The sequence below is a fragment of the Podarcis pityusensis genome (genome assembly GCF_964106645.2).
Source record: "Podarcis pityusensis genome assembly, chromosome: 16".
Taxonomy (NCBI): Eukaryota; Metazoa; Chordata; class Lepidosauria; order Squamata; family Lacertidae; genus Podarcis; species Podarcis pityusensis.
Genome location: NC_138041.1, coordinates 8,698,452 through 8,718,063, shown reverse-complemented (window position 1 = coordinate 8,718,063; position 19,612 = coordinate 8,698,452). Strand labels below are relative to the sequence as shown.

At 48.8% G+C, this 19,612-nt stretch overlaps 1 protein-coding gene across 1 annotated transcript; it reads right to left on the bottom strand.

The window, feature by feature from the left end:
• Positions 1-9,447: 9,447 nt before the first annotated feature.
• On the bottom strand, positions 9,448-18,818 carry HAX1 (HCLS1 associated protein X-1). The gene is made up of 8 exons (XM_080984853.1): positions 18,684-18,818; positions 17,269-17,489; positions 16,836-16,993; positions 13,817-13,874; positions 12,485-12,594; positions 11,229-11,346; positions 10,345-10,468; positions 9,448-9,590 (listed from the first exon to the last, which is right to left on the bottom strand). Exons 1-7 carry the CDS (start codon positions 18,734-18,736, stop codon positions 10,380-10,382), a joined length of 807 nt encoding a protein of 268 aa, XP_080840979.1. The 5' UTR covers positions 18,737-18,818; the 3' UTR covers positions 9,448-9,590; positions 10,345-10,379.
• Positions 18,819-19,612: the final 794 nt, after the last annotated feature.

Below are 19,612 nucleotides of genomic sequence, written 5' to 3'. Positions count from 1 at the left end.
TAGAGAGAGAGCCAGCTGGATCAGGCCAGTAGCCGCCCCTCTCCTTGTCCAGCATCCCTGTTCTCGCTAGACAAATGCCCCAGTGGGAAACCTGTAATCAGGATTTGAACCCAAGAGCCCTCTCTCCTCCTGAGGTTTCCAGCAACTGGTATTCAGAAGTATCGCTGCCTTGAACTGTGGAGGAAGAGTGTGCTGGGCCCGGGGGTAACCCGTGAAATGCAGTCCAGGACCGGTCCAGAATCCGAAGGTTCCGCAAGGAGTCAGTCCGACAGCGCCAAGGCAGGACATGAGGCAGGAAACCAGGCAAGGACAGGTACAGTGGTACCTCTGGATGCGACCGGGATCCGTTCCAGAGCCCCGTTCGCATCCAGAGCAGAATGCAACCCGCGTCTGCACGTGCGCAGCTCGCAATTCGCAGCTTCTGCGCATGCCTGTGGCGTCATTTTGAGCGTCTGCGCATGTGGGAGCGGCAAATCCCAGAAGTAACCTGTTCCGTTACTTCTGGGTTGCCACAGAGCGCAACCCGAAGATGCTCAACCTGAAGCAACTTTAATCCAAGGTATGACTGTATAGTGGTACCTCGGGTTACATACGCTTCAGGTTACAGACTCCGCTAACCCAGAAATAGTGCTTCAGGTTAAGAACTTTGCTTCAGGATGAGAACAGAAATCGTGCTCCGGCGGCGCGGCAGCAGCAGAAGGCCCCATTAGCTAAAGTGGTGCTTCAGGTTAAGAACAGTTTCAGGTTAAGTACGGACCTCTGGAACAAATTAAGTACTTAACCCGAGGTACCACTGTACAGGATCTCAAGCAGGATCTAGCATACAGCAATGTTGCTCCCACAACCTGGGGCAGGATCCAACAGCCTTTTATCTTTGTCGGGGTAGCAGCCGGTCCTGATCCCCCAGCGACTCACCTCCCTGTTTTGCCCAAAGGCGAGCACTCCTCCTGTGAGTACTCAGGTCTCTCCTTCTCTCAGACCTGAGTCTCTGCAGCTCAGGAGACGTCGGTGGGTTACTAGACCCAGAGGCTGCCTCAGCCTCCCCTGAACCAACTGGTAGTAGAGCAGCTGTAAGTGATGGCCCAGCTGGAGGCAAGGAGGGAATCCCTGCATCTGGAGCCAGGGCAGGCTCAGGCCCCTGACTCAGCCCAGCTGGTGTTTGTTGCAGGGGAACCTGTGCAGACTGGGACTCTTCAGGATCAGGCCCCAGACTTGGTTCAGATGATGCCTGAGGCGAAGGATCCGGTGCAGACTGAGACTCCTCTGGTTCCAAGTCCGAACCCGAGTCCCAGGCTATCACAAAGAGCACAGCAGCTGTAACTAGAAGCCACGGAGACAGTCTCCATGAATTTGTCCAATCCTCTTTGAAAGCTATCTGGGTTAGCGGCCATCACTGCCTCTTGTGGCAGTGAGTCCTACAGTTTAACAATTTTATCTCTTATCTGTATTGACTCTTCCAACAGTTTTTGACTTTTTAATGGTTTTATTGTACGGTTTTATGCTTTTATTGCAATAAACTGCTTGGATGTATTTTTTATGATATAGCAGTATACATTTTTTATTTTTTTACATTCTAGTGTTATGAGAAGAGAGGGAGAAAAACGTCTCTCTATCTACCGTATTTTTTGCTCTATAAGACTCACTTTTTCCCTCCTAAAAAGTAAGGGGAAATGTGTGTGCGTCTTATGGAGCGAATGCAGGCTGCGCAGCTATCCCAGAAGCCAGAACAGCAAGAGGGATTGCTGCTTTCACTGCGCAGCGATCCCTCTTGCTGTTCTGGCTTCTGAGATTCAGATTTTTTTTCTCTTGTTTTCCTCCTCCAAAAACTAGGTGCGTCTTGTGGTCTGGTGCGTCTTATAGAGCAAAAAAATACGGTACTTTCTCCATGCATGGTGTAATTTTGTTAACTTCTATCATGTCATCGCTTACCTGCCCTTTCTCTATAAAGTCCCAAACATTGCAACTTTTCCTAACAGGGACACCTTTCCATCCCCTTGATCAGGGGTCAGCAAACTTTTTCAGCAGGGGGCCGGTCCACTGTCCCTCAGACCTTGTGGGGGGGCCGGACTAGATTTTGAAAAAAAATAAAAAATGAACGAATTCCTATGCCCCACAGATAGCCCAGAGATGCATTTTAAATAAAAACACACATTCTACTCATGTAAAAACACACTGATTCCCAGACCGTCTGAGGGTCGGATTTAGAAGGTGATTGGGCCGGATCCAGCCCCCGGGCCTTAGTTTGCCTACCCATGCTCTTGATGGTTTCGCTTGCCCTTTCCTGAACCTGTCCTCAACTCTACAATATCCTTTGTGGTCCACTGAGGGTGCCACTTCAGGTGTGGTAGTGCACAAATTGTCCTATGTCCTGTGTACCCATTTTCCCCTTCTTGTGTACACAACACACAGACACACAAAGAACACGAAAACATAACCCGGCCCGGCCAGAAAGATGGGAACATCTCAGCCAGGAGCTTGGTGGTACAAACAAAATGGCCGCACTCTGGTCAAGGGGAATGTTGGTTGACAGATGGTTTCTTCCTGCCTTTTTCTTCCTAACTGAACACTTGTTTTCATCTCAAGCAGCGCAGGGAAAGCAGCGCATATTAAGCAAGCAGCGCATATTAAGCAGCGCAGGGAATCGTCTCCAACGAAGTTCTGCTTAAGAGTAGATCACGGAATATGCAGAGATGGCAAGACTGACAGCTCTGAGAGAGATACAAGTCCAGAATCTTTCAACGAGGAGAGAAAACTTTTTCTAGCCTATTTAAAAAATAATTTTACACACACACAAAGTCCACAACAGGATTTGAAGTTTAAGGCGGGAAATAGTAGAATATATCGGGAAACCTGTTAAAGAGGGTGAAACTGGAAATTATGGGATTTTAAGACACAATGGTATGCAACTGTGATTATAAACTTTGAGGATGAGCAGAAAGTCATTTGTATTGTAGAATAAGGATTATAACCCTTGAGAGATCAAATGTAACTTTGAATTCTGAAATAAAAGAAAAAAGAAATCTTGGGGAGGGGGGGAGGGAGAGTAGACCCATGGGAATGATTTTGGTGTCGCAAACATTTTGTAAAGGTTATATTTAAAGAAACGGACACTAGGTGGAATATACAGGTTTTATTTTTGCAGTTTGCCTCTGGGCACTTCTGTAGGAGTTGTGTGGGCCAAGGACAAAGATGGCAGCCACGAAAGGTTCCCCACGCCTACTGGCAGAGCTTGGAGGTAAATTGAGTCACTAATTAAAACCAAGTTTCAGAGACATTAAAGAGCCCAAGAGGGTGATTAATGAGGGCAAAGGAAGAGGATCTGGCAATCGGCAAGAGAGACTGGTTTTGCGGGAGGGAACAGGTATCTTTAGACCAGTGATGGGGAACATCTCAGGTCTGGAAGTCAGGTGCAACTCTCCATCTCTATCTGGCCCGACAGATTCTCCCTAGGCCCAGGGGGTGTCGCAAGGGGTGTGTGGAGGGTGCGGTCCACCCCAGGTATTATGCCTGGGGGTGTGTGACAAAATCCCCCTGGGCGGATCTGCGTGGTGGCGCTTGCACTCCCGGTGGGCAGATTTTTGCAATTGGCGCGATCATCGTAGCGAAACTCTGCCCACTGATCATGCAAATACGCCTGGTGTGCAGTGTTGGCCGCCAGGGATGTACCGTATTTTCTGGAGTAGAAGACGACTGGGCGTATAAGACGACCCCCAAATTTTCTAGTTAAAATATAGAGTTTGGGATATACTCGCCGTATAAGACTACGTATAAGCCAGTCTTTTTGTCCCTGTACGAACACCACAGCTCTCGCAGGAGGATCGGGGGGGAGGGGTGGACGGAGGGGAGGACTTCAAAGCCCTGCTTGCCTCATCCCTCCTCCATCCTCAGTGGCAGCCAGCCCCTTGGAGTGGCGCCCTGCAACGCAGGGCGGGAGGTGGCGAAGGTGTTTTTGGCTCCCTCTCCTCCTTCCCTCCGTCGCCACAACCATACCCGGCATATAAGACGACCCCTGACTTTTGAGAAGATTTTCCTGGGTTAAAAAGTCATCTTATACGCTGGAACATACGGTACCCCCACGGTGGTCAGCTCCACACGCCAGGTGTATCTGCACGATCGGTGGGCAGTGCTGGCACCCCCGGGAGGATTGTCACACCGCTGATGGTGCCCCCGGGAGGATCGGCGCCCCCCCTGGGTGCACGTCATGTTTGCCGCTCTGGGTGCCCGAGCGGTTTCCTCCACCATTGCCAGGCCCCGCCCCCTCTTCAGCCCTTCCTCGTGTGTTCTTGCCTGGCTGGAATTTGCCCTTGAAACCTGACCATGCCTCTTGCTTCCCTGGGTAGAGGAACGGAAAAGGGTGTAGCGAGTGTGTACCGAAAGCAGCCTACTGTACCAAGGTGAACTTTGAATTTTTGCTCCACCCTCTTTTGCCTCGGGCCTTGTCCACCACTGGTACGTGTCTCCTCCTGCCCCAGGTACAGAGCCTGAGAGGTGTTTGCTGGATCCAGCCAATGGCCCATCGAGTCCAACCAGCGGCCTGTAGGAAACCCTTAGGCAGGGCCTGAACAAAACTTTCCCCTCCTGTGGTTTTCAAAAACTGGTAGTCCGAAACTTTGCTGCCTCCAACTGTGGAGACAGAGTGTAATCATTGGGGAAACCCAGCCAGATGGGCAGGGTATAAATAATAAATTATTATTATTATTATTATTAGTAGTAGTAGTAGTAGTAGTCACTGAGAGCCTCACCTTTCATGAATTTGTCCAGACTTTTCTTTCTTTCTTTCTTTCTTTCTTTCTTTCTTTCTTTCTTTCTTTCCCTTTCTTCCTGCCTTCTTTTAAAAAAAAATAATATTTTTATTAGGATTTATAAATAGACATACAAAGCTTAATATCAAATACCTTTCTTGGGGGGGGAGTCCAAAACTAAAATATTGATCTAAATACAATAAGAACGTAGAAAAAACAGAGAGAAAGAAAAGCAGGAAAAACAGAGAGAGAAATAGAGAAGAAATAGGTAAGAGATTTTTTAAAATGAGAGGAAAAAAATAAAGTTCAGAAATTAAAGAACTTCCGACTCTTTGTCTGGCTGCTGTACCTAAACAATATTCACTTCAGCCACTCCAGTTTAGCATCCTATAAAAGTCACGTTCTATAAACAAACATCATCTCCCACCCTCAAATTCCAATCCTCTTTGAAAGATATCTAGGGGGCCATCCCTGGCTCCTGTGGCAGGGAGTTCCACAGTTTAGGTATATGTGCTGCAAGAAGGAGGCTCAGAAGGAAATCCGGGCTTGGACTTCCGGGGTGGTGCCATCGGTAATGGCGGACTCCCTCTGATCCGGAGGGACTGGCTCTACGGAAATCGGGTCTGTTCCGCTACGGCGAAGCGGGGACCCTTTAAAAAATCACAGGCGGGTGAAGCCTGTGACCGTGGGACTCGGCGGGCACCTTTTGCGCCCCCCCAATTTGTAAAGGAACCCAATTACGGGCTCTGGAGCGAAGCGGGGTAAGCGGCGCGGTGCTGAGAGTCAACTGCTTCTTCCGTGGAGCGAAGCCGCACAGCCGTTACCGGAGAGCGCTACCTTTTTCCTGTGACAATCTGGCTACAAAAACAACTACCCGTGAGTAGGTTAAATTTGGACAATTGGACTCTAAACAACGACCGTGAGTAGAACAGAAAATTGGACTAAGAAATTCCTTTAATTTGGCACTGAAGCGGGAAGGTCTAAACAGGAAGTCAGCCTTCCGCTTTTTGTAGAAAGATTAAAGCAAAGACATGGCAAGCTAGAGTTTGTAAAGGATCAACTTTCATCATCTAAAATTACTGAATCCCCTTTGGAAGCAGGAGAAGAGGGTTTTTTTTTTTTCCTGGACTGTTTAAACCTGCAGAAGAGTGTGTAAAGAAAAGCAATTTTTCCACTGTCTTGAACCTGGGAGAGGGGTGTCAGGACAGACGTTTTCGGAGTTCATTGACTATAGATAAACGTTTTTGACAGACAGTTAAAAGAAGAGAAACATAGTGATTCCATTGTTCTCCTTCACAGTTAAAAGGAATAAAATATTGACAAAATATCTGAAAAAGGAAACTTTGTTGTTAGATCTGCTTTAAAAAAAAAAAAGAGAGAGAGAGAGATGGATACAAATAGAAGTTCTTCCCCTAGAGGGAGCTTGTGAAACTGTTATTAAATCTGAACTGGGGAGTTTTGCAGCTGCAATAGATTAAGATCGTGGGATCAGACTTTGACCTTGCACAACAATGTACTCGGAGGCTCTGGTGCGTGCTTTCTGCAAGACAAGTGCTTTATTGGAACAGTTACATGAGAAGACGGATTTGATGACTGTTGCGATCAGAAATTTTGGACAGGTAGTGGGTATCTATATAGAACCCACTCAGGAATCAATTCAGGAGTGTGCTCTGACAGATCAGATGAAGGAGGAGGCTGTGGCTGGACCCCGGGAGGCAGAGATGGAGGGAACTGTGGCCCAGCAGGAACATGAGTTGTTGGATCTGACGAATGAACCTGGAAAAAGCCAGATTTGGAGAGATAGAGTCTTGTTTGGCTTGGAGATGGGGGGCTGGATAGACCCCCCTATGCAGGGATGTTTTGACTTTTCAAGTTTGGCGTTGGGCCGGGAGGAGTTTGGAGTTGTGGGGGTCCTCAACTTTGGAGGGACCTTGAAACATGCTTTTAAATACCACATGGAGCTCAGTGTGGACTATGGAAAAGGGGCTGATCTGTCGAGAAGGGACAAAAATATTGTCAAGCTGGAGTCTCCACGAATGAAAGGAGCAGAAGACAAAGTAAAGTACAGGTATAAATATGAAGATCTGCGGAAGGGACATGGAAGAGACTTAAGGGCCTCGGACATAAGGTTACCAGGTTAATGAACTAGATGGATGGGATAGAAAGGACTGACAAAACCCGGGTCCAGGAGGAAGAGACGCTGGATGAAGATTGGAAGAAAGTTTTAAAAAATTCTATTTAGGAATGTTTTCTAAAATTAATGAGTATTAGAAAAATGTTGGAACGAAATTATTTGGCTTTAGCAGAAATGTTAAAAAGAACTATGTAAGAATATGCTATGGTTATGAGAAATTGGTATAAATAAGATTTAAGTTTTAAGGTTTTTTATGGTAAGATAAGGTTAAAATAGATTAAGGTAATTTAATGACAGAATATTATGAAAAATGGAAAGGATTTGCTGTGACAATCAACAACTGGAATACAAAAAAGGGAGGTGTGAGGAGGTCGATGAAATAAGGTAATGACAGTTAAGGATTTGGGAATATTGGATCTGTTTTTAAATCTTTGTGGTTTATTTTTGCTTTCTGATTTTAATGTGCTATGTGTTTTGTTTTTGCTTTTTGATTTTGACTTTTATCGATTTGTATTGCTTAATTATTTGTTTTTTTCTTGTTTTTTTCCTCCTCTTTTTTTTTGGTAATTTTAAAATTCTCAATAAACATCATTTAAAAAAAAAAAAAAAACAGAAGGAAATCCGGGCTTCCTGTTGGGGCGTTGGATCGACCACTGTGAGAACAGGATGAGGGACGAGGTGGGCCTCTTCCAAGGTTTTAATGGCACATCATGCCAGCCTCAGGTGGCTTTGAAGGAGGCATAGGAAAATAACAAGGAGGTGGGAGGTCATGTTGTTATTGTTTAGTCGTTTAGTCGTGTCCGACTCTTCGTGACCCCATGGACCAGAGCACGCCAGGCACTCCTGTCTTCCACTGCCTCCCGCAGTTTGGTCAAACTCATGCTGGTAGCTTCGAGAACACTATCCAACCATCTCGTCCTCTGTCATCCCCTTCTCCTTGCGCCCTCCATCTTTCCCAACATCAGGGGCTTTTCCAGGGAGTCTTCTCTTCTCATGAGGTGGCCAAAGTATTGGAGCCTCAGCTTCAGGATCTGTCCTTCCAGTGAGCACTCAGGGCTGATTTCCTTCAGAATGGAGAGGTCTGATCTTCTTGCAGTCCATGGGACTCTCAAGAGTTTCCTCCAGCACCATAGTTCAAAAGCATCAATTCTTTGGCGATCAGCCTTCTTTATGGTCCAGCTCTCACTTCCATACATCGCTACTAGGAAAACCATAGCTTAAACTATATGGACCTTTGTCGGCAAGGTGATGTCTCTGCTGGGAGGTCATACGTCAGTTTAATAATAGTAACAATAATAATTTTATTTATACCCCGCCCTCCCCAGCCAAGACCAGGGTCAGGGCAGCTAACACCAGGTATAAAAACAATTGATTAAAATATAACTTAAAAGCAAGATTAAGTACAACATTAAAATGCAGCCTCATTTCAGTAGAATCAAAAACTTTTTGGGAATGAAAACGTCAATTCTTCACCAAGGCCAACTATCCAGACTGGTCCTATGTGGGCCAGAAAAAAGCCAGGGAAGTCCCCAAATAGGAGTTCCATCACAGGAGAAAGGAAAAAAGAAAGAGGGGGAGGGGATCAAGTTGATTCCAAGCCAAAGGCCAGGCGGAACAACTCTGTCTTAACAGGCCCTGCGAAAAGAAATCAGATCCCACAGGGCCCTGGTCTCATGAGACAGAGCGTTCCACCAGGCCGGAGCCAGTGTTGAAAAGGCCCTGGCTCTGGTTGAGGCTAATCTGACTTCCTTAGGGCCTGGGACCTCTAGAGTGTTGCTATTTATGGACCTTAAGGTCCTCCGTGGGGTATACCGGGAGAGGCGGTCCTGTAAGTACGAGGGTACTAGGGTTGCCATATATCTGACACAGGCATCGGAAACAGCGTCCGGTTGGAAATCACTGAAATGTCCAGGAGAATCCTAGCTCTAATAGCTGAACAACTCTGGCTGAAGACTTCATTCACCAAAAAAAGATAATGGACTCTGGCAACCCTATCTCAGCTGAGCCTCTCAGCCGCGACAACTGCCCTAAAACCTCCAGCGTCAGAGGCGGTTTACCTGAGAAGGCCTAGAGATGGGCTCTCTCCTTAGAGCACTGCTTCCTCCAAACAGGCCAGCTCCATCCAGCTTGGGACCGCCACTCCATCAGGCTGCCTCAGTGGGAGAGATAGGAAGCTTATACCCTCTTTTTTCACTGGGTTGTTATTTTTCTTCCTTTTCAGATTTGAGGCAGAGCTCCTTCAGGCCTTATAAGAACAACTCTTTCAGAATGTGTGCCCTGAGTTTGTTTTTTTCCTCTTCCCTCCCTGTCCCTTTCCCCTTGCATGCCGTGTACCTTCTAGGTTGTAAGCCTGCGGGTAGTGACTGTCTTGCTTTGACTGCATGTAAGCTACTCTGGGTGCCTTTTTGGCTGGAGAGCAGGGTGCAAATGCTCTAAATATATAAGCAATCTGACACGACACGATGGGTGCGACAGGGTTCTTTTTCGGTCTTCAAGAGGAACGACTGAGCAGGAGGGTTTGCCCTTTTCATTCCTACTAGAGGCAACGGCAAATAAGCACACAGAAAAAACTTAAGCATAAATAAAGGCTATTTAATGTAATATTTCTGGGAGATGGAGCCCGCGCGGAAGAAAGAGGAGGCCTCAGGGAACTGAAAACACACAGGAAGGAAGCAATATCTGAAATGGAGGCCTTGTCCGCAGAGGGCACAAATCTGAAAAGAAAAAAACAACAGAAACCCAATGAAACAGAGAAGAACCCCATGTCCCTCTTTCTCCCCCCACACCTCCATTTTCATTCTCACAATAATCCTGCAAGTTTATGCTGGGAGCTTGTGACTGACTCAGTGACCTTTTAGGGCCAAGCGAGGATTTGAACCCGGACCTCTCTCCGGGCCTCGTATGATGCTCCAACCCACAATACCACACTGCCCTCCTTGTTCCCTGAGCACCCAAACTTTGAATAAATTACGCCATGGGCTTCCGTAGTCCCTGGGGCAAGATCTGTAAGGCTACGTCAACAACTCAAGCATCATGGAAGGCCACAGGCTTCTCGCCTACGTCCTAGGCCCATGACCCAACCAATCAGGGATCCCATCCCTGACCATTGGCGCTGCTGGCTGGGCCTGATGAGAGCCGAGGGTCCTGCAGCTGCTGGTTCCCCATCCCAGCTCTAAGGTTGAAGGCGAGAGCCCCCAATGCTGGCTGACTCAGCCACAGGAAAGAGTGGAGGCTGGTCCATTTGGAGAGAATGGGGGCACTGCCTCACCAATCTCAGCCCCCCTTCAGCCACCCCCACCTGCCTGCCTTCTTACTTGCATCCATGTGTGGGGCGGGACTGCCTCTCATTGGTCACAGCTGTGCCTCTCATTGGCTCTAGCGCCATCTGCTGTTGAGCTCCCTGCCTTCCGCCCTACCAGCCCCAATGGATGCCAGCCTACCACTGCATAGGAAGACCTCAGAACTTACCCTCTAAGGCCACCCACCAGGCAGAACTATCGGCTCTAGAACCAACGGCGGAAAAAGGTGTCCAGGATGGAAGCGGAGTCGCCTAGGTCCTCTCCAGGGCGTGAACGGAAGGGTGACAGGTCTCCTGCAGAAGGAACCAGCCCGGTTAGCCAGAGGTGGTGTCATGGATAGGCTGGATGCCAAAGAGCGGTGGAAGGTACCAGCTGAGAAACCCCCGAAGGAAGAAGGCTTCAGAGCCAGGGGATGGGTGGTGGGAAGGCGATGGGTGGTCAGAGGGAGCAGGCTGGGAGGAGGAAGTGTCCAAAGATGAAGAGGGAACAGGGTTTAGTGAGCAGGAAGAGGCAGTGGCAGAGAGCAGTTCAGACTCAGAGGCAGAAGCAGAGGCTGGAGAGGAGGAGGTGGCCAGGCTGCTGAAGAAGCCAGGGAGTCTCCCCCTCCTGCTATGTGACCAGCTCCTCTTTCCCCGGTCTCCCAGAACCAGAAGAGGCATGAAGAGGGTGAAGCAAAGAGTGACAAGACAAAGGAGTCTCAGGTTGCTGGGAAAGGGCCCTGGGGAGGAGCCTTAGAGAGCGGTAGAAGGGGGGGACCTTCCGCCCTCACAACTGCCTCACTGGGGCAAGACCTGCTGGGAAGAGTTGCTGTGCTCGCTAGGCCTGGACTGCTTTGTTTCTTTGAATGAAGAGTTAACTTTTCTGACACATAAGGACTAGAAACTTAAAAAAAGAAAAAACTGGAGAAGCAAAAGTTGAGATTCTTAGGAAGCTTCTGTGTGCTTCTCAGGAACAGCAGAACACACTATGACGAATCTCTGTTTCTCGTTTATCCTCAAAGGCCAGCATGAGATGAAAGTTCTCTCGAACCAGGCTCCCCCTCCTTGCACTCACCTGAGCCTCCTTGCCGGCCACCGTCAAACCCCGGACGTGGCTCCCCTCCGCTCTGGCGGGTGACAACTGTCTCCTCGTGACCCTGACTGTCACGCACTGTCCGTCTCTCTTCCACCGTCTGAAGCAAGAGGATGTAAGGGATGGGTGAAATTTGGGGAAGATTCCTGGGGTAGAAGTATAGACTCTGCTCGTTAAGAAGGGGATCCAGTAGGATCCAGTGTGATGAATGGCATGCCGACATTCAGAGGAGACCTTTACATTGCCAGGGACCTCAGGAGTCAATTCCTCCTAAACTGTTTTGAAGATTAATAAATTACTGAGCCCATTGTGTAGTTTGCCATTTTTCAGTTTAAAGCCAGAAGGTCCTGAGAGATGTCAATCAACAGCACCCCCTGCTGCCAGGTTAAAAAGTAAACTTCACAATGCAGCTCGACGATCTCTTCAGTTCATCTGAATGCAGAACATATTGCTAAATTGTCAGTACATACATATCACTATATAATAAAATTGTCAGGGTGTCATCACGTTGCAGTTCGCATGGCCACCAACAGGTGGCCCCACAAAGTGACAGAATAGAACAATATTACATATTGATATGTTACCCTTCAACCACCACCCAAGGCCAATTAATGCAGATAAAATATTCAACGCAATGAAATAAACCTATCCATCACCATTGCTTCTCAACCTCTCCTTGGCAGAGAATCTAGTTTTCAGGAGTGAAAATCCAATGGACACAAGTACCATCTAAGTACTCCTGAAAGTAGATCTTCAAAATGAATGGGCCTAAGTGAGTTATGTCCATGGATTTTGAATGGGACTACTCTGCATAAGATGGGACGCGGGTGGCGTTGTGGGTTCAAGCACAGAGCCTAGGACTTGCTGATCAGAAGGTCGGTGGTTCGAATCCCTGAAACGGGGTCAGCTCCTGTTGCTCGGTCCCTGCTCCTGCCAACCTAGCAGTTTGAAAGCACGTCCAAGTGCAAGGAGATAAATAGGTACCGCTCCGGCGGGAAGGTAAAAGGCGTTTCCGTGCGCTGCTCTGGTTCGCCAGAAGCGGCTTAGTCATGCTGGCCACATGACCCGGAAGCTGTACGCCGGCTCCCTCGGGCAATAAAGCGAGATGAGCACCACAACCCCAGAGTCGGTCACGACTGGACCTAATGGTCAGGGGTCCCTTTACCTTTTTACTCTGCATAAGGCTAAACTGGTATACACACACACACACACTGGATTAAAGAAGCTTTGGCACGTACCCCATCTGGTGCTACCACTTTTGTGATCGAGACGCTTTTGAAATACGACCGGGGTTGGGCTGGCGGAAGAATAGTCTCGAGCCCTTTGGACGTGACCTGCGAGTCCAGATCTGTAATAAAAATGTGACTGAGTACCAGCTGAGCCAGTTTTTACACTCACACACCCCTCTCCATTCTTCCCGCAAGACATCCAAGTTCCCTCAACAATCCCCCCTTAAGAAAACAAATTCAGCATGTAAAAACACTTTTGCTTAGAGTGTGAATCATTTTTAAGTGAGAGAGAGGCTTCTATGCTTTCCTCTGCAACAATATGGACTAGCCACTTGAATGCACAAGAGTTGTCCTGGCAAAACAGATATGGCTAAGTCCAGCATCCGGCTCCCCACAGAGGCCAAACAGACACCTCTGGGGAGATCACAAGCAACAGCCCTCTGCTGCCATACCTAGGGGTTGCCATGTGCCTGGAATATCCCGAATATTTGGCAGCAGCGTCCTGGTGAAAATCAGAGAAATGTCTGGGAAAATCCAGTCATACAGCAACTCACGTCAGCAGTGCTGTTTTTGGCGATTTCCCATAAAAAAGCTCCAAAACAGTAGTTTTGTTTGCGATTTTGCCCAAAAACCTCTATAACCTTGGGCAAAACTAAAACAACAACCAATAATTTTGCCCCACCACCAAATGCTCTACAAGTTTTCTGTCCAAATTTTCACTGTTTGAAATATGGCAACCCTAGCTATCCCCAGTCACTGAACACATACTCAGATATACTGCTCCTGAACATGGAGGGTTTATCTTCCGAAAACGAAAGGGTAGATTCTTGCACCACACAGCAAATTACCGTATTTTTCGCTCCATAAGATGCACTTTTTTCCTCTTAAAATCTAAGAATTGTCTGTGCGTCTTATGGAGCGAATGTGTGGTCCCTGGCGCTGGGGGGGGGGACCCGGGCTTCCCCCGCCAGCCCCGACAAGCTCCTGAGCAGCTCGCGAAGCCTCCGCAGGGCGGCGGAGAGCCTTCATCCCACTGCCCTGGGGAGGTTTCGCGCGGCTATCACTGGCTTTTGCCAGACTCTCACTTCCCCCACCTCCCGCAAAAGCCCCCAAGAGCCGCATTTTTCTTGAATCCCACCCCCAAAGAGGGTGTGCCTTATGGTCAGGTGCGCCTTATGGAGCGAAAAATACGGTACATGCACTCGCATATATACAGACACCCAGCCATTTCCAAAACACTCATGAATAATCTGGGTGGTCTCAAAAGACCCAGACATGTGGCTCTTCGGATGTTTTGCCCCAAACCAACCACTGTTCCCTCCCCACCGTTTGCCCTCTGACCTCTGTCTTCCTTTGGGGTATCTTTCAGTTCTGGGTGAGGTGGATCAGTCTCTCGCAGCTGTAAAAAAACAACAACAGAGAACGCAGTCAGTAAGGTCTGTGAAAACTGTGTGAGCGATGGGAGAAGGAAAAAACAAATGCAGAAGGAGAAGGCGGAGTGATATGGCAGAGTGATTGAAAGACTGGCTATCCAATCAGCGTTCACCCATGACAGGGCCTTTTTAGTGATGGCTCCCCAGTTGCGGAATCCCCTCTCCATCATTATTAACTTCTGGGAGGAATTGTAAAAACACTACTCTTCACTCAGATAATTGGTTGCCAAAGAAGACTGTTCCAAACAACCCTGAGATCACTGCAAGGAGTATTGTTTTCAACTGTAGCTGCTTTTAGAATGTTCTAAATTGTTATTAGGGACATGGATGGTGCTGTGGGTTAAACCACTGAGCCTAGGACTTGCCGATCAGAAGGTTGGCGGTTCGAATCCCCGCAACGGGTTGAGCTCCCGTTGCTCAGTCTCTGCTCCTGCCAACCTAGCAGTTCGAAAGCATGTCAAAGTGCAAGTAGATAAATAGGTACTGCTCCGGCGGGAAGGTAAATGGCGTTTCCGTGCGCTGCTCTGGTTCACCAGAAGCAGCTTAGTCATGCTGGCCACATGACCCGCCGGCTCCCTCGGCCAGTAAAGCGAGATGAGCGCTGCAACCCCAGAGTCGGTCACGACTGGACCTAATGGTCAGGGGTCCCTTTATTGGTTTTAGAATGTTTTTGTTATATCTGTATATAAAGGTAAAGTAAAGGTAAAAACCCGTGGACGGTTAAGTCCAGTCAAAGGCGACTAAGGGGTTGAGACGCTCATCTCACTTTCAGGCCGAGGGAGTCAGCGTTTGTCCACAGACAGCTTTCCGGGTCATGTGGCCAGCATGACTAAACCCCTTCTGGCGCAACGGGACACCGTGACGGAAGCCAGAGCGCATGGAAACGCCGTTTACCTTCCCGCCGGAGTGGTACCTATTTATCTACTTGCACTGGCATGCTTTCAGACTGCTAGGTTGGCAGGAGCTGGGACAGAGCAATGGGAGCTCACTCTGTCGCGGGGATTCAAACCGCCGACCTTCTGATCAGCAAGCCCAAGAGGCTCAGTGGTTTAGACCACAGTACCACCCACGTCCAGAGTAGGAGGCATAGCTATATATATAGTGTATCTCTTTGCTGCTTTGGGCTCCTTGGAGAGGAAGGGCAGGATCTAAATTCCATCCATCTGTGGAAACAACTCCCTGCCTGTAGAAAAGTAGCCTATCAGGGGGGAAATGCTACAACAGCCCTATCTGTGACGTGCTCATTTCCTAAGGGAAAGGTCCTTTTTGTGTGTTTTTTTTAAGCATGTGTTTCTGTGAGATTGTGCAGAAATATCACCGTGCCCCTCAAAATTTAAGGGGCAGAGCTGTAGCTCAGTGGTTGAGCATCTGCTTCTTGCATGCAGAAGGTTCCAGGTTCAATTTGTGACATCTTCAGGCAGGGCTTGTCTAAAAATCCTCGGCAGCCACTGCCAGCCAGTGTTGGCAGAACTGAACTAGACGGACCAGTAATCTGATTCAGAACGAGGCAGCTTCATGTGTTCCTACCGGTCATGTGACGTAGTGCCACCCCGAATTCTACCACCTCAGTCTTCCAACTCATTCTGCATTATGGGCAGAACAGGTCAAACCAGGTAATTCCTTTGCAATGATCCCTGATGTCAGGGAACCGCCATCAGCTCAGAGGCGAGAGGTGGAAGGGCAGTTGTGTTACAGGGAGCCTCCGAAGATCTTGCAAAGCAGTTCTTCCTCTGGCAAGGAGGAAGGGGCACAGGGATCAGAAGATGATAGGGAGACCCTCAACACCAAGCCTGAGCAAAGCGAGGCAAGTCCCCCTTTGCCAATGCCCACTTTGTGCAGTAGGTTTGCGCGCAGAGAGGGGAGGAGAAGGATGGGGGTCACACGGATGTTATGCTGGGGAAGGTATAAGGACCGCCCACTCCCAGATTCTGCCCGCGACTGAGCAGACATGGACTTGCGACACTCTGAATTGTAAATACTTTGTACAGATAATAAAGCCTGGAAAAGACAGGAGGCTGGAGTCTTGCCTGTTTGCTCTTGAGCAACTACACCAGCACCTGACACCTGACTTTGGGGATTTGTTTAAGGAGCAGACTGTCCCCATCTCTCTGGCCACCGCCCCTGCCCAACCCCAAACATCAGGCCTCCTCTGCCAAAACTGCAACCATTCCACTTGGCTACCTCAGTGGGAGAGAAGAGAAGCAGGGCAGCTCCTACTGGAACCTGAGTTTGCTTTTTTCCTCTTCCCTCCCTGTCCCTTTCCCCTCGTGTGCTGTGTTTTTTTCTTAGGATGCAAGCCTGCAGGCAGGGATACTTTGATTTAAATGATTATATTTAAATGATTAAATGACCTTTAAAGCCCTTCACAGCCTAGGACCCTCGTACCTACGGGACTGCCTCTCCTGGTATGCACCATGGAGGACCTTAAGGTCCATAAATAGCAACACCCTAGTGGTCCCAGGCCCTAAGGAAGTTAGATTAGCCTCAGCCAGAGCCAGGGCCTTCTCAACACTGGCTCTGGCCTGGTGGAACGCTCTGCCTCATGAGACCAGGGCCCTGCAGGATCTGATTTCTTTCCGCAGGGCCTGTAAGACGGAGTTGTTCCACCTGGCCTTTGGCTTAGAATCAGTTTGATTCCCTCCCCCTCTTTCTTTTTCCTTTCTCCTCCTGTAAAGAGGCTACATCCTAATGTTTTAATGTTGTACTTTAATCTTGTTTTTTAAATTGTATTTTAATCAACTTGTTTTTATTATTGGTTGTTGGCCGCCTTGAGCCCAGTATTGGCTGGGGAGGGCGGGGTATAAATAAAATTTATTATTATTATTATTATTATTATTATTATTATTACATAAGCCAATCTGGGAGCCTTTCCTGTAGCAGAATGGGGTACCAAACAGGGATTGACCCGGGTTCAGAGCACCACACACCCCTTGGAACGGCTGCCAGGGCCTCCTCTCTGGAGCTGTGGGGCCTGAGTCGTCCTCTAGGGCTCTGCTGCTGGACCTCTGGCTATCCGGATGTTTCAGCATGAAATCCCGCAGAGTCTGCCTCTTCTCAGGCGATGGTGCCGGTGGCTCTGGGAAATCTGTGGGCAGATAAACAACAATTGTTCATTTTGATTTTATTTATTCTGGGGTTAAGGCTGCAGCTCAGGGGCACAGAATCTGCGGAGAAACCGCTGTCTGAATATCTGGAGAGTTGCTCCCTTTTATTTAGGACCATGAGGACTAGAATCTTGCAGTCTTTTTAAGGGAAGAGAAGAAGGTTCCAGGTTCAATTCCCACTTGCCCATTTCCCTCCAAACCGGGCCATCCCTAGCAGGACGCAAACACAGTTGAAGCCGCCCAAGATCTCGCCTACCAAAGGGCCCAGAAGGCAAACTCCTCACTCCCATCTCTTGGAAGAGGTTGTTGAAATCCTGGAACAGCTCGTCAAACCCAAAGGTATCGTGGAAACGCATCCCGCCTGGGCTGAATGTGAACCCGAACCCAAAGTCCCCAGGGTGCCTCGCCCCAAAGCCATCTTCATCATCATCGTCATCGTCATCCCGTGTGATTCCCCCAAAGAAGGGGTCCCGGGGCCTGTAGCAACAATGGGGAGAAGGGGAGAGGTGTTATGGGGGGGGTGTTGCTTTAAATGTTAACGTGCTTTCTCAGCCTTAGCGGGGCTTATTTACTGTTAGGCGGTACTCTGTTTAAATAAACAAAAATCAAAATAGCATGTAATGCACAATGCAACCCACAGCTTGTAACTACAGTGGTACCTCAGGTTACATACGCTTCAGGTTACATACGCTTCAGGTTACAGACTCCGTTAACCCAGAAATAGTGCTTCAGGTTAAGAACTTTGCTTCAGGATGAGAACAGAAATTGTGCTCCGGCGGCACGGCAGCAGCAGGAGGCCCCATTAGATGAAGTGGTGCTTCAGGTTAAGAACAGACCTCCGGAACGAATTAAGTACTTAACCCAAGGTACCACTGTACAAAAAAAAAGGCTAAAAATGATTACATGGATGGACCCAGGTTTAAATCTCCACTTGGGGATAAAATGTGGGGCGGGGCTTGGGCCAGCCCATATCCCTCAGTGCAGCCTACCTCGAAGGGTTGTTGCAAGGGGAGTCGGGGACCCTCCAGCTGCTTTTGGGGAAGGGCAGGATACCCACAGGGGATGCGGGTGGCGCTGTGGGTTAAACCACAGAGCCTAGGGCTTGCCTATCAGAAGGTTGGCGGTTTGAATCCCCGCGACGGGGTGAGCTCCTGTTGCTCGGTCCCTGCTCCTGCCAACCTAGCAGTTCAAAAGCACAAAGTGCAAGTAGATAAATAGGTACCACTCTGGTGGGAAGGTAAACGGCGTTTCCGTGTGCTGCTCTGGTTTGCCAGAAGCGGCTTAGTCCTGCTGGCCACATGACCCGGAAGTTGTACGCCGGCTCCCTCGGCCAATAAAGTGAGATGAGCACCGCAACCCCAGAGTCGTCCGCAACTGGACCTAATGGTCAGGGGTCTCTTTACCCTTTACCTTTTAGGATACCCACGCGTCATTAAAACGTCACCAAATAGGCGGATTGCTTGGAATGAGGCCTTAGTAAATAATGCGATCGCTTTGCCAGCTGCAAGGCAGGCAGAAACTCGCCCGGTGTAGCCCCAAGGTTTTGGAAGGGAAGCTGCCCCGGTGGGATTTCCGCCTGCCAAGCTTTGAAAAGCTCAGAGGAGGAGAGGGGACAAAATATTTGCGCATAAAATAAGAAGCGAGGAGGATCCTGATTTCCCAGAGCCTCACCTCCGCTCCCCGGGGAAGCCGAAGAAACCCCGAAATACGTCGTAGAGGCTCATTCCGCGGCCAGCCGTAAAGCAATACCGCCACGCCTCCCTTCGCGCTTCCGCCACTCTGCTGTGAAACGCCCCCTTTCCTCCTCCCCCGTCTGCCCTTATATGGCGGCCGTAAAGCGACCCAGCCTTCACGACGCTACCTCTAAACGACACCCCAGAGATAGAACTGACGTTCTCCTCTCCGGCGGCTCATAGACTTATTCGTGAGTTAGACTGATGCAATGCGCAAGTTTCCGAGTTCAATCCCAACGTCCCCCAAGGGACCTTGTAAATCAATGGAGAATTTAGAGTTCCTTAAGAGCGATTGTTGACTGGCGCTGCCAGAGGGCAGCAAGTATTATTATTACATCGTACATTTTAGCCTCACAGAAGGTTGATGTAAAAGCCTCCCTTGCCTGCAAGAATGCTGATAACTGGAGATCTCTCAATTTCCATTCAATCTTCAGTTTATTTCAGGTTTATTGATTGTAAGCAGGCTGGCTGGCAGGCCCTCTCCTTTTAACTATTGTACACCACCCAGTTACTTAAAGACTTAAATGCAGGTTCAGTTTTGTACAACGGTTAAGGGACACAAGGTTTTGCTACCATCCCTGGACAACAGATATTCAAGGCTGCCATAGAACAACTTTGGACCCAGATGCCTCCCGGAATTCCTCCTCCAGTCCAAAGATCTACAGGCTAATGGTTCTAGAGAAGGGATAAAAAAATTAATTCCTTCCAGTAGCACCATAGAGACCAACTAAGTTTATTGGTATGAGCTTTCATGTGCATGCTCCACCCCCATCGTTCAGCCCGGACACTGAGATCCAGCACCGAGGGCCTTCTGGTGGTTCCCTCATTGCGAGAAGTGAGGTTACAGGGAACCAGGCAGAGGGCCTT

Excerpts from the sequence above, each read along its gene's own strand:
- HAX1 (XM_080984853.1), bottom strand. The coding sequence starts at position 18,736 with ATGAGCCTCTACGACGTATTTCGGGGTTTCTTCGGCTTCCCCGGGGAG. Across the intron at positions 16,994-17,268 it reads TTTGCCTTCTGGGCCCTTTG|ATTTCCCAGAGCCACCGGCA; the intron begins GTAGGCGAGATC and ends ATCTGCCCACAG. Across the intron at positions 12,595-13,816 it reads TACCCCAAAGGAAGACAGAG|ATCTGGACTCGCAGGTCACG; the intron begins GTCAGAGGGCAA and ends TTTTTATTACAG.